The 13,739-nt window shown below is 44.9% G+C and overlaps 2 protein-coding genes across 3 annotated transcripts; one reads left to right on the forward strand and one right to left on the reverse strand.

Annotated features, from left to right (window-relative positions):
* Window positions 1-96: 96 nt before the first annotated feature.
* LOC100833467 (delta(24)-sterol reductase) lies at window positions 97-4,348 on the reverse strand. 2 transcript variants are annotated; one of them, XM_024458107.1, is made up of 3 exons: window positions 4,250-4,348; window positions 1,237-2,487; window positions 97-814 (listed from the first exon to the last, which is right to left on the reverse strand). In XM_024458107.1, the coding sequence occupies exons 2-3, from the start codon at window positions 2,476-2,478 to the stop codon at window positions 371-373; spliced, it is 1,686 nt and encodes a 561-aa protein (XP_024313875.1). In that variant the 5' UTR covers window positions 2,479-2,487; window positions 4,250-4,348; the 3' UTR covers window positions 97-370. The 2 variants fall into 2 exon arrangements, with proteins under 2 accessions (XP_024313875.1, XP_003563224.1); XM_003563176.4 differs by lacking the exon at window positions 4,250-4,348 and adding an exon at window positions 3,831-3,990.
* A 2,145-nt stretch (window positions 4,349-6,493) lies between these two features.
* LOC100834083 lies at window positions 6,494-8,779 on the forward strand. The gene is made up of 5 exons (XM_003563178.4): window positions 6,494-6,919; window positions 7,274-7,396; window positions 7,772-7,871; window positions 7,967-8,136; window positions 8,386-8,779. Exons 1-5 carry the CDS (start codon window positions 6,560-6,562, stop codon window positions 8,617-8,619), a joined length of 987 nt encoding a protein of 328 aa, XP_003563226.1. The 5' UTR covers window positions 6,494-6,559; the 3' UTR covers window positions 8,620-8,779.
* Window positions 8,780-13,739: the final 4,960 nt, after the last annotated feature.

Below are 13,739 nucleotides of genomic sequence, written 5' to 3' on the forward strand. Positions count from 1 at the left end.
TAAAGCAAACTGAACTGCTTTATTAAGTTCTTAAAGAATACTATACTAATTACTACAGTACTACAGCCCTCAACAGCATTCGGGTTTTCAGAGGAATGAATCATAAACCCAGACACCAGGGAATTCACCACAAATCAATCCTGATTATTCCAGTCAAATACCAAATACATAGAACCTTCATGATTTAAATTCTAAGCAATTCGATGAATCAATAAAGGGATAAACCAAGTCATCGACAATGGCGAGAATACAGAGTACTACGGATTAACACTAACACGATCGAAGTTCTAAGCAAAGGAGGGTAAGGTAGGTAGTTCAGTGTTCAGACAAACATCTCTTCCAGACTCCCGGTTGAATTCGAAAAAGGTCTCTAGGCCTCGTCGGCGTAGGCTGGCTCGAGGATGGCGGCCTCAGCCTCTTGCACCTCCTTCTCGGTCTTCCTCCCCTTCTTGGACTTGTAGTAGACGCTCATGAAGGTCCCGACAGCACCATATTTCTGGCGACAGTGCTCGTAGTGTGAGGCGTCGAACATCCTCCAGAAGTCCTTCTCGTTCAGCTCCGACACCGCGTACTGCGGCTGGTAGCTGTGGTTCTCAATCAGCCACTGCTCCAGCCTCTTTACCGCCTCCACGCCGTTGAACTCCTCCCCCCTGAAGATGAAGGCCGGAGTGTAGTACACGCCCACATCGGTGAACATCTGCGCGTAGCTCGTGTCGCCCTGCCTCTGGTGCAGCTCGAACCCTGGCTCCGGGTACACCATCGTCTTCACGGGGAGCTTGTACAGCCGGTGAGGGCACAGCCACAGCGGGTACACCTAACAAACAAGGGCAAACGTTCAGGGAACATTCAGAGTAAGCAACAACAACAAGGGAAAAGTTCAGGCAACATTCAGAGAAAGCAGCAACAGAGACAAACGTTCAGGGAACATTCAGAGTAAGCAGCATGAGGTTGTCCTACACAAAATAGTTGGCGAATGAGCAGAATTTTCACATCCAAAACCTAATGCATCAAGTCTAAAATTGGCTGAGACACTTGGAAAATTTCTCAATTTTTTAATGCATGTATGACATAACATCTGATAAAATGTCACCAACAAGTAACTAAAACAAGTCTTCATGCTGATTTCACAGTTAATTCATAGCTAAGAGCATTGTACAGCTCCTACAGACTAGCAGACTCAATGCATATTATATATACTTGAATGTTAAGTAGCCTGAAAGATAAAAAGATACATACCTCCATTTCCCGGTGAACAAACTCAAGAGCCTCTCCAACTTTGTACAGGGGCACCAGCATATCTTGGATGACATGGTTGTCATGGTAATAGTTCCTGATGGCCTCACCCTGGGTGGCCTTGAGCAAGGACACCTTGGGTGGCATGAGCCAGCCGAAGAGATACCTGAACCAGAACTGATCACCGAAGGGCAAGATGAGCTTCCCCTCCCAGTACAGGCACCTGGTGTGGCGGTGGTAGTACTGCCTCGTCGGGATGTACTCGACGAACTCGCCCTTCTTCAGCGCCGTCTGCGCATGCTGGTAGAACCATGGCTTGAACCACCACCCAACACTGTTGATCTTGTTACCCTTCTTCTTTGCCTCCTCTTTGGAGGCATACACGCCGGTCATCATGACACCCTCTGTTGGATTGTACACCATTCCTTCGACGAAGTCAGGGACCTTTGAAGGATCACCATCTCTCGGTGCAAAAGAATCGGCGTAACCCTGCGCGATCTCCTTCAGATCCCCCTTCACTGGAGTATATGTGAGCCTCATGTATTCCTTGATGGGGATGAGCTTGATCTCAGCTGAAACGAGAAACCCAATGGTTCCCTGGGACCATGGGACGCCATAGAAAAGGTCAGAGTACTCGTTGTCCTTGGTGGCTCTCACAACCTTCCCATCTGCAAGAACAATCTCCAGCGCGACGACGGTGTCGGAGAAGAGGCCATAGAGGTGAGAGCTTCCTTCAATCCCGTAACCATTGATCAGGCCACCAACTGTCAGGTCATCAAGCTCTGCAACCACCGCGAGGGAGAGATTCAACGGGCAGGTAGCTCTGGATATCTGGCCCATGTTGACGAGCGGCTCGACCTTGGCAACCATCCTCTCTGCATCGATCTCAAGGATGTTCCTGAAGGCAGAGAGGTCGACCTCGAAGTGCCTGGCGCGCTTGTAGTCCACATTGCGCATGCCGACAGCGATCCAGGGCTTCCTAGCCGTGCAAACAAGGCCATCCTTCTTTGGGTTGCGCTGCTTGAGCCGCTTCACAACTTTCTGCACGTTGTCATCATGTTCCTTCTGGCGCTTTTTCTCTGATTTCATGGCAGACCACATGTCGCCCAGATAGATGTTGAAGTATATCAGAGATGAAATTGGGAGGACCACGAAGATGACGAGGATCCATCGGAACTGCACCAAGTAGTCCACCAAAACCTTCTTCCTCTTTCCTCGCACCAGCGGCTCCTGCAGATCCGCCATGGCTGGAGGCTGAAATGTAAAAAAGAAAAGAACACAAGGGGAGTTATGATCTTATAACATCAACAGCAAAGCATGTCAGGGAAAAGCTGTACACACGAAAGGCTAAAAAATAACAAAATCGGTAGCCTTCCCATGGTTGCCAAGACATATGCTGACCAAGAGTTGTATCAGTAAGACTACATCCAACTCAATTCCATCTTAATTGCCATACAATGTTAAGGAAAGAAAAGGTAGAGATCATATAGTCTTTATACACACTCGATCTGTAGATAATAACAGAGGTTACCATTGACAGGGTCATGGAGATGCCAAACCATAGGACATCAACATCAGTGATTCCACGGGTAGTGTAAACAGAAGTAAATCCTAACACAGATACTGCCTAACATTCTGAGTTTCCACATGTAAGAATGCTACATTGCCATCGCAATAATCATTAAAATTCATAACAGAAATAAAGTGAGCACCCATTCACTCGGATAGTGCTGAATGCTGATGTGATGCAACATGCACGGGGTAGAATAGAATCTAGACAGATCGATCCTAGAACAGCAGCCACACAAGGAGTCAACGAGTAAAACCACTGACTGAGGATTATACAGGCATTCATATAAAATTTCACTCTGCAAAACGGGCAAAGATAGGCACCAACCAAACTAAACCAGAAATCCAAGGGCGGGCAACTAACTAGAACTGATGTTGTGAGCACCAACCGGATCTTGAGAAAGCTATGGCAGGCAAGAGGCGGAGCAGAGCATGCGTTGACCCATCAACGTCAACAACAGAAGAACAGATCTGCGTGCCGCCCCAGCCCACGCATCTAATTCCGTTAAACGCAAAAGGCAGGCAGCTTAGCGTAGCGGCACAATCCATGGGCTGATCTCCTGAGACAGAGATCCATCAGGCCGACACACATGAGGAACGTGTGTTTGTGTGCGGTGTAAACTCAAGAGCAATACACGCGGTTTGCGCCTCCCTTAACGGACACTCATCGCCCCAAAAGATGTCAGTTTTTTCTCTTTCTTTTTTGGGGTTAATTTGAGAAATCTAAAAGAGGGAAACAAAACGAAAAATGTCTCTTTTTGGTCAGGATTCATGAATGTTACAAACTTCCGGAGCAGGAAATAATCCATCAATGGACAAACCAGACCAAAATCCGCTTCCAGCGCACAAATCCATCCCAACCCGGCACCATCGGAGCAGGAAACTTCCGGAGTGGCGCAAGCATACGACGGCGCGGCGAATCGGGAATGGAGCGAGGCGGCGGCGGCCATGGCGCGGGGCGACTTCAAGACGGCCGGCGGAGAGAGAAAGAGAGAGAGGCGACAGCAAGCGAGGAGGAGAGCATATACCTGCGAGGAGAGGCGGCCGCCACCCGCCAGATGCGGCGGCGGAGATCAGCTCGGATGTGTGCGAGTGAGAGAGAGTGTGGTTGGTGAACTGAAACTGAAACCCATCAGCTCAGGGGAGAAGAAGAAGAAGAGACAGACGACGGCTATTGAAGGGTGTGATTTGACTCTCCTGCCCCTTTTGTCGTCATACTAGCAATTTGGTTTGTTTGTTTTTTGCCAAAATTGCCTCTTCCTTCCTCCCTACACACGTCTTTTTTCTTCTTCTATATAGGAGTGCTACATTTTTACACTGGTACTGCTGAATACTAGTACGGGCGTAATTCTCAAACGGAAAGATAAGATAAAAATGCACAAAAAGGAAAGATGATTGGAAAGAAGGATGGTAAGATTTTGGAGGTTTGTGAGTTGGTAACACAAACCTTTGCTTGCTTCTTCGTTGGTTGCTCCTCCGATCGATCTGTGATGAGGAGGCTAGGAGGGGTTTATATATAGGACAAGGAGTGGAGTGTGGGTTGGTGGGTGGGTAAGTGCATTGCATCGGGGTACTAGATTTTTAAACTGTTGTTTTGAGCACTTTCTATTTCCCCAGAAGTCTTTTCTTGTTTAAATATATTTTTCATGGAACTGCACTTGCTTTTTTATAGCCTAGCCATCGAGCAGGCATAGCATCTCCTAATTCGGAGAGGCTTTTCGTGTTTGTCGATGAATCCTCGACATCTTTTGTTGTACAATCTCCGTTCCAAAAAAAATTGTCTTGAGTTTGCCCAAAACTAGATGCATTTATTTCTAAAAAGCGTTTAGATACACAAAATATTTCGACAAGAATTATGAAATAAAAGGAGTAGTATTTTAGAAAGAAAACAACTTTCTTGCACGTAAATGGAACTTAAAAGTGTTGATCATATATACATGTCGTTTGATGCTGTCATTTCAAATTGATGAGATGAGATCTCATCTCAACTGCTGATTCTTCTCATTGATCTGATCTGGTCCACCCCTTGACAAAGCTAGCTAGCTTAAGAAATAAAGACAACTGGAAGGAGATACTACATAAAAAACCAAGGAAGGAGCGTGCATGCATGAGTGGAGAGTGGTGCTAATTTTGATCTCGCTCGAACGGCTCGGATCATCGGATGGTCCATCGCAGACGATATCAAAATATGGTCCATCGGGTCCCTCCATCGATGAGGCACGTGCATCCAGCACCAGCGGCTCTGCCTAGCCTGCATTTGTTTGTTTTTACCTCCGACAGTTAATTTAGCGGCAGACGAATGATCGATGAAGACAAACAAAATAGCATCGGGAAAGGGATCTTAGCTTAACTAAATTAACAGCACTGCATACGAATCAGTATATAGGAATCTTAATTAGCATCTTATATCGATGGATCGAGAGGATCGTGCTCATGCGTGCTACATACACAGTATCAAACAAAGCATGAGCTAGTAGTGTATATGTATTAATGTATGGTTAATTTAAGTGGCAAATGCATGGCATCATCATCATACATGCATGTGAATATGTGATATGCCAAATGCAAATTAAGCTAAGCTAATTAAGATCATATGGTATGGATCGGCGATGCGATCTTGATCGACCCCGGCCGGCTAGCTAGGTAGCTAGCTTGATAATTAAGTAACTCTCTCAGATCATAAATTATTGTCGAAATATTACATGTATCTAGACACTTTTTAAGAATAGATATATCTATTTTTGGACAAATTTGAGTCAAAAATTTAGGATCATAGGCAATAGTATAATGCGGATTAATTTGATCAAAGTAGAACATAAACTGTTTTCTTTTCGGCTTCTCGGAGAAGCTGTGCTCGTTCTAGCTTCCTAAGGAAGCGGATTCGCAAATTTGATTAGGCTTCGAACCAAATCTGAAAGTGGACTTCTATAAACCCCTGAGAGGAGGATATATAGCTTTCTCAAAAAAAACTGGACCATAATGTACCAGGCGGGGCCAAGATTAATTAGTTAATTACTTACCTCCAAGGACAGGCTAGCTAAGCCAGCTAGGCAAGTTTGGTAACTAAAGCTCAATTGGCCGGTCAATGTCGCATATCTGCATGTGCATGCTGCTGATCTGCTTGCATATGCAAGTCTGCTAGCCGGATTGGATCTTACATCTGACCGTCGCATTGCATGCCAGAAATACTAATTTCTATGCAACCTTTGCACATGCATATGGATATAACAAATTGTGCAACTACTAGTATTTTTACATGACATACATAGCCTCTAGCTTATGAACATTGATAAATTAATGGACAAATTGCAGCGTACAGTGCACATACGTACGCATCAAACGGGCATCTGAGTTATCTAGCTGGTCTAGTGGTACGTATACGATCCAATTACGTGTACTTAATTTAGGTTGCCCCTATATATGCTCCTTTTATTTTATTTTTCTCATTTTCCTGAAACCTTTTTTTACAGGATTTTCCTTTTTTTTTCAGAGCATACAGGATTTTCCTGATTTGTTTTTTGAGCGAAACAGGATTTTCCTGATGACATGAGGCAAGGATATTCGGCAGGACTTTAAAATAAGGCCCATCAGCAAAGAAGGCCCACGAGTATCCATTTGGAGCCCAGCTCAGAAAGAGAGCGAAGAGACAAAATGGCGCCAAAGCCGACCTCACTGCTCCCGCCAAAACAGAAGCAAAACTAAATCCAGCCAGCGCTGACCCCGATCCCCAATTCCATCGACCGCCAAATTCTCAGCCATGGCGGCGTCGGCGCCGACGGGCTGCTTCAAGTGCGGCCGCCCGGGCCACTGGTCCCGCGACTGCCCCTCCGCCCCGCCGTCCTCCTCCTCCGCCAACCCCAACCCCACCAATCCCACCGCCGGCGCCGGCCCCTCCCGCTTCGCTTCGTTCAAGCCGAGGCAGAACCCTAAGCCCGCGGCGGCGGCGGAGGGAGAGGGGGAGGAGCAGGCGGCGCAGGAAGGCGGGAAGAAGAAGAGGAAGGAGAGGGCGACGCGGCCCAAGCTCACGCCGGACCTGCTCCTCTCCGACGCCGGCCTCGGCTTCGTCCTCCGCTACTTCCCCAAGGCCTTCAAACCCCGCGCACGCCCCGGCCACGAGGTTTGTCTTGCACTCTGAACTATTTTCCCGATTAAATCCAGCAAGTTTCCCGATTAGGTTGGTCGATTCGTGTGCCTGGAAACACGCTTCTGTTACATGCTTATTATGCTGCCCTTTCTTGTTATGCATTTTGGTTGCAGTGGGTCGATTCATTTCTGCAATTCTGGTCCTGCTTGCTTTGTTCTAGCGAGTTGATATGATGCACGCACAGCTCTTCTGTTTTCACGAACATGCTGAACACAAATCTTTGAAAAAGATAAAGGAAAATAAAAGCCATGCCTGGAATTATTCATTATACAAGAGTGTTTTATTATGGCATGGCCTTCGAATTTTGAATTTGTGTCTTGCTGTCAGGTGGAGGACCTTGGCCATCTGATCAAGCTTTATGCCGACTGGCAATCTCGCTTGATCCCTTATTACTCCTTCGAGCAGTTCGTGCGCAAAGTTGAGAAAGTTGGGGTCAGCAACCGTGTCAGAGTAAGCTCCTTTCTTCCTTTCAGCGTTTTTCCTACCATGCTGTTACAGGCAAGTTGGGCAGTCTTCAGAGTATATGGTCAACTTAACTTGCGTAATTTATTTTATCTCTTTTAGGGTTAGCTTAAGTTTATTGTGTATTTTGTCCTGCTAGATAGGATGCTCGAAATGGAATTAGTTATTGTCATCACTTGTTGTTGTACAAGAGTATCTTTATGCGGACTATGTGCACGTAGTCTAATGTGTCCTTGAGCTATTCCAAAAATTCTGATAGACTTTTGTTCGTAATCTTATTTTCCGTCACTACCATCATGTGAATTGACCTCGTTCTTCCTGGACCTATGTGTTCTTCACTGAAAGTGCCTTTCCTTGTTTTAGAGATGCATTTCTGAACTGAAGGACAGAGTTGCCAATGGGGGGGATCCTACACAACTGCACGAACCACCAGTGGAACAAGTCATACCAGAGGGAGAACCTGGTCCGAGTTCTTTGTTTTGTTTACAGTACACTTTTCTGGATCCCTAACCTGTATTTCAGACATTCCAGTGATAGTGATTGCTCATTATCTTGCAGATGGAGCAACACAGGAAGACCCAATCCTAGGGACTGAAGAACCTCTGTCGACGGACAATCATGTAATGGAGTCGGTACAAGAAGATATAGATCTACCACCAGTGGAAAGTAACGACATGGATGCCATGCAAGAGGATTTGCTGAATGAGATCTACGAAAACACAATGCATGTAAGTCATACCATGCCTTGTTCAACTTGATGTAGCTGATGTCGGCTGTAAGTAAACACACATGTAAGTTCGATATGGTTCATCTCATCCATGAAAAGAAAATAGAACTTTCCTGAAATACAGAAGCTGTCAGTATAATCTACTGAACCCGTGCCTTGATATTCTGTGGACTTTCCTTTTCAGACTTTGTAGTCTAGTATGAATGTTTTGCAGACCTGTGATGCTGTGTTAACATTGATGGCACAACAGGAACCTGGAACCAAACCTGGTGAGGGATACACCGGAGAACCATTGGCCCGAAGAGAGGCAGAGAAGTATCAAGATGGAGAGGAGAGTGGTGGAAGCAAACCAAGCAAAAAGGTTGAGCTGACAGAGGAGCAGAGGGCGCGAATGGAGGCTAACCGGCACAAGGCCTTGGAGAGAGCGGCAGCAGCTCGGGCTCGCTTATCCCAGTCGCAGCCTACTACTGAAACTGCCACCTAGGCGCATGCAGGATCCTGAATCACTCTGCCCTGTCAGTTAGGTTGAATAGCATACGATAGTGGGTTTTACTGAATGGTCAAGATGGTGTTTGTTGGACTTGATGTGTAAAACACATAAAATATTTATTTTCTACATTATGGAGTTGGCGATTTATCTGCTAGAAGAGTTGGTGAAGGCTGCTTTGGTTCGGTTGTATGGAAGCATCTGTCCGCATCACGAAGATGCCATCAGGTAACCATCTATTTGCACAGAATGCCAACAAATGCATCCATCCATGATTGTTGCACAAGAAACTAACACACGACAGTGCATCCAAAAGTGCATAACAAGCATTACTGACCAAGGAACTTGTACAGCATGTGTGTAGGTAGGCTAGGCTACCTTCAGTCTCGCTGCAACACTGAAGACGCACAAGCAGGCGCACGGAACCGACCTGAAGACAAGGCCTGAGTGCAAATGCACTTCTTTTTTTTGCTTTTATTTGACACACATAAAGTGTTCACATACAACAGAATAACATGAATGGATATAGATTCAATTCGAAGCAAACAAATGTCATAGCAACAATTAAACTAAGTGAAAAATATATAACCAAATCACAAAAGCAAGTCCCTCCTTGATTTTTAGGAAAAACACAAACTCAACTGGTTGAAGGCAGAAAAGAACCTACAGGTTCAATTCTCTTTTGTGAGTACTACTCTGTTGGCCTTGAGTTGGTCCATGATGCTTTGGGGCACAACACAGACATCATCCAGTTGTAGCTGGAAAAGGTTCGGACGGACCTTGCGAAGAACATCTGCCTTGATTTCGTGCCACTTGACATGTCCAGATAGCACCATGGTCTGGAGACAGCGCATGAAGGGATCTCATCACCTTGCAGATCCAAGTGGCCAAGGCGATGCATGTTCCCTAGAGCAGCCTGGAACGCCGGCCCGCCATGTCGTGCATATTGGAAACCGTGCATCTCCAGTGACCTAGGCTATTCATCTTGTCCAATGGACATTTCCCTACACTCCACTCTTCTAGAGAGGTGTCGGGCTTGACACCGTGCAGCGTCTGTAGCTCACCATCCTCGACTAACATTGTTGTTGTTGGAAGCACATGCATGCCGCAGCTTCTTTATCTTCTAGCCTCGACCTGGGTGTTTCTTATGTCGAGCGTCTGCAAGTTGAGCAGCCCGGCTGGGAGTTGGCACAGTCAACGAGCAAGTGAATCATGTCACCACGCTCATCCGGCAGCCCTTGGATCCTCAACCCACATATATATGGAGATGACGCGCAGGAAACTGAGGTGATCATGCTGATGCCCCTGGTCCCGGTCACCCTCTTCGTCGAAGATGGCGCATATATATGAAGGAACGCATCTTAGGGAACTTATTTTTGTTGGTGAAGCTGCTGGTGCATGTATCGTTTGGCGTTGTCAGTCTGAACAAAGAGGAATGGTGGAACAAGGGCGTCGTGTATGTCATGAATCTCCATGAAGCCAGCCTCCGACTGCAGGAACCCCAGGATGCTGTTGTGAACACAGACAATCCCGATGCCACCGCCGGCTTTCGTCAACAAGGCATCTCAAGACCAATTCCAATTTGAGGTAGTCATGGCCCAGCTCCTCCATAAGTCTTTCCCTTGCACGGCTTGATGAAGCCCTCCGCCACCCACATCCACACGACATGATCAGCATGTTGACATGTACCCTTGGGGAAGGAGGCCAAGTAGAGGAAGCACGACTTGAGGTCTTTGGGGAGGTCCTCGAAGCTCGCCCACAAGACCACGTCGATCGCCCTTCTTGTGCTGTACAAGTAATTAGTTTTCCTTAATTCAGCTGGGCCTGAGCCTTTCATCATCATCATCATCATCATCATCATCATCTGCTGCTGCTGCTGCTGCTGCTGCCGCCGCCACTCAACAAGCTGCGCTTCTTGGGTTCCATTACCTGCAGACCTGAGCTGCATCCCACTGTAATGGCTTCTCCTAGAATGGGAGTAGCCCGGCCAGAAGCACAATAGCCATAGGATGTCCCCCCGTTATATCGTGCACCAATTTCTCGTACATTTGTTGGTCCTCGTCCTTCTGATTGACCATCTTCTTGCTAATCCACTCTTCATATTGTCCTTTCCTCGATACTTTCCAAAAGAATAGCTGTCCACTTCTTGCAACATCCAAACGGGTCGGCATGTGTACTCCATTCAAGTCATCTTTGTTCATGGTATTAGCATGCCAAGCGATTTCTTCATTTTCAGTGTCCAATATGAGCATCACACAGCCACCCTTATGCTTGTCGCCTGCAGGCAGGCTCGCCCTCAAGCAATTCAGGGTGGCTTTCGTGAATAACCAACAGGTACCTTTTTCCATCCAGGATGCTGCAGAGCTTGTCGCCGATATCAACACTCTCTTCTCGGTGATATGGGATCCAACAGACTGCGCGTAGGTACACCTCTCTAAGGAGATCTTCCGTGCTTTTACCAGGCTCCATGAAGTAACATATTAAAACATCCACACTAGCTGCAATCTCCGAATCATTAATGATAACCTTTAGGAGTTTGTTCTTTCCGGTACCACTCTCCCCAACTATGGAGATGAACATTTGGCCACTGCGCAGCATCTGCTTAAGAATCTCTACATCCTTTTCAAAGCCCACAGCGTTCGCCAGGTCATCCCGCCTGCTCATCCAGCATATATACACTTGCTAGTTTTTGCCAAAGGATTTAGTTAATAATCTATGTCATTTTCTTCAGCACATATATGCAGTGCAGCGACAGTTAACTGTAAACAATATATAGGGTTGACATATATAGCTTACCACGCCGTGATGGCTGTGGTGGAAGATGACAATGCCACTGATGGTGTATGCTCAAGCTTGTACTCCTTTTGGTTCTCCCTGATTTGATCCAGTCTACTCTTGATTCTTTGGATTCGACCAGACAACCCATGTCAGACCACGATACGGGTAAAGAAGCCAGTAAAATATCCTTGCAATGTTTTCCAATAACCCCGTCCACTTATGCCAATGACCTGTTATTAACCAGAAAATTCATGCACTTGTTACAAATAGAGCAGCTGTATAAACACAGTTTGTGTTATTAACCAGAAAATTCATGCATGAGTTACAAATAGAGCAGCTGAATAAACACAGTTTGTGTTATTAACCAGGAAATTCATTCTCCTAAAAAAACCAGAAAATTCATCCATGAATTACAAATAAAATAGCTGATTTTGGTATATGTATATAAAAGTTATACCATTAAGAGTTTTTCAATACAAAGCCAACAATATCACTTTTGTGCCACAATAATCTTATATTATTAATATAATGTTGGTCAAAAGTTCAACATAATTTTTTGCGTGGGGCTTATAAACCCGGACAGAGGGAGTACTTATTATAGGGGACACCAAGTTGATGGAGCTCCGTGGGATAAGCCCCCCACGATTGATTCCGACAACCCATTTTTGGGCTCTCGGAAGAGTTTTTTTTTTGCTTTTATGTCCTACTCTTTTTCATCCTCCCCACTTTCGCCTTTTGATGCATGTAAAATGCATACATGAACTTTGATGTTTATTATGTGATATTTCACCATTATTACATATTTTAATTGAGTTCTACATGATTTTCAATGATTTGGGGGAAATACCTGCGAAGCAGATTTCCCTATTTTTAGTGTTTTTAATATTCAGGGATCTTCTGGAACTCAAAATACCCCGAGATTTTTCGTGCGCCAATATTTGAAAGGATAAAACATTGCATGAAAAGAACGCTAACGTGGGGGCCAAGGAAGTCCAAGATACCCCCCCCCCCATGGCGTGCCTCGCCCTGCCAGGCGTGCCATGGGCCCCATCTGGGCCCTCCCGGTCCCGTTTGCCTCTGTTCTTTCGCCCGAAGTTTCGTCTTGACCTAAAACCATCTATAAATACCTTGGCTTTCGCGTTCGCGAAGGAGGGCGGCGGAGAAAACAGAAACAAAGAAACAACAGCAGATTGATCCAAGATTAGAGGGGGGAAATGCCGTCAGCTGCCTCTCCTTCCCCTCCCACATATTCTCCATCATCGCCATGATGATGAGGGAGTAGTCCCCGCTGGACTATGGGTTTGTGGAAGTAGCTTGATCTATCTCTCTATTGTACTATCATGTAATAGAATCATATGAGCTGCTTAACATGATTATAATCATCGTTGTATCTTTATTGGTGGATCTTTTGTTATGAGATGAGCTATGAGATTGTAATGTTCAGATTGTGTTTGATGTATTGATAGATGCATATGTCTATCCGTTCTTGTTTACTTGTACTGATTATACTGGTTTACTTGAGCATGTGTGGGGGTGTGTGTGTGTTAGATGGAGTAAATTGGTAGTGGCAACTGGATAGTGAGAGAAAATTTGAGAACCACTATGTTTTTTACCTTTCCGTTATTTACCTCACTAGGGATAAATGAATATACATACATTATGCTATCAAGTGACAATAATGATAGTCTTATTGGTTCAAGGTTGCATTAAAGTTCAACATCATGTCAAAGTTCTTAAAGCAAATACTCTGTTTATCTTAATCTTGGTTTGATGATGGATCACTTACCAATGGAGTATTAGTGAGATGTGTTGCATCATCTCAATGATAGGACGTGATGCCCATATGAATGCTTATCAATCACATCATAGACATTACAAAGTAAATTAACTTGTTTTTTGTGCTATATTCATGCCACCAAAATTATGAGAGAGTAGACAAGTGAAACCATGTACCCTGATCCTCTTTAATATCATAATAAACACCTCTATTGCAATTATTTTTGCATTTATTACCTTCCTGTATTTTTATTACAATTATCATAAAAATACTTTTAAACATTCTCTCTATATTATTAGCTTGCATAATTAGTAGTAGAATTTAATATACAGTTATTGCATCTTCTAGTTAGCTTAAATTACTGATTTGCATTAGTTTACTTAAAGTTATTGTTAGTTTACTTAAATTTGTTATTTATTTAAAGTTTAGCCTTACACCATTGTGATTGATAACCATTGTGGTGCTTGTTGGGGGCACAAAGCAAAACACTTGTGTTTTAACAGGTTGTTTGAAGAGGAACCTGAAGAAATGATTTCCTGAGAGTTCGATATAAACCCTCGAG

Source organism: Brachypodium distachyon, chromosome 1 (genome assembly GCF_000005505.3).
Source record: "Brachypodium distachyon strain Bd21 chromosome 1, Brachypodium_distachyon_v3.0, whole genome shotgun sequence".
NCBI lineage: Eukaryota > Viridiplantae > Streptophyta > Magnoliopsida > Poales > Poaceae > Brachypodium > Brachypodium distachyon.

Bases quoted from the DNA above. Each gene is read 5' to 3' on its own strand.
- LOC100833467 (XM_024458107.1), bottom strand. From the start codon at position 2,478: ATGGCGGATCTGCAGGAGCCGCTGGTGCGAGGAAAGAGGAAGAAGGTT. The intron at 815-1,236 runs GTATGTATCTTT...CTTGTTTGTTAG, and splicing joins TTGTTCACCGGGAAATGGAG to GTGTACCCGCTGTGGCTGTG.
- LOC100834083 (XM_003563178.4), top strand. From the start codon at position 6,560: ATGGCGGCGTCGGCGCCGACGGGCTGCTTCAAGTGCGGCCGCCCGGGC. The intron at 6,920-7,273 runs GTTTGTCTTGCA...TCTTGCTGTCAG, and splicing joins GCGCACGCCCCGGCCACGAG to GTGGAGGACCTTGGCCATCT. The intron at 8,137-8,385 runs GTAAGTCATACC...ATGGCACAACAG, and splicing joins TCTACGAAAACACAATGCAT to GAACCTGGAACCAAACCTGG.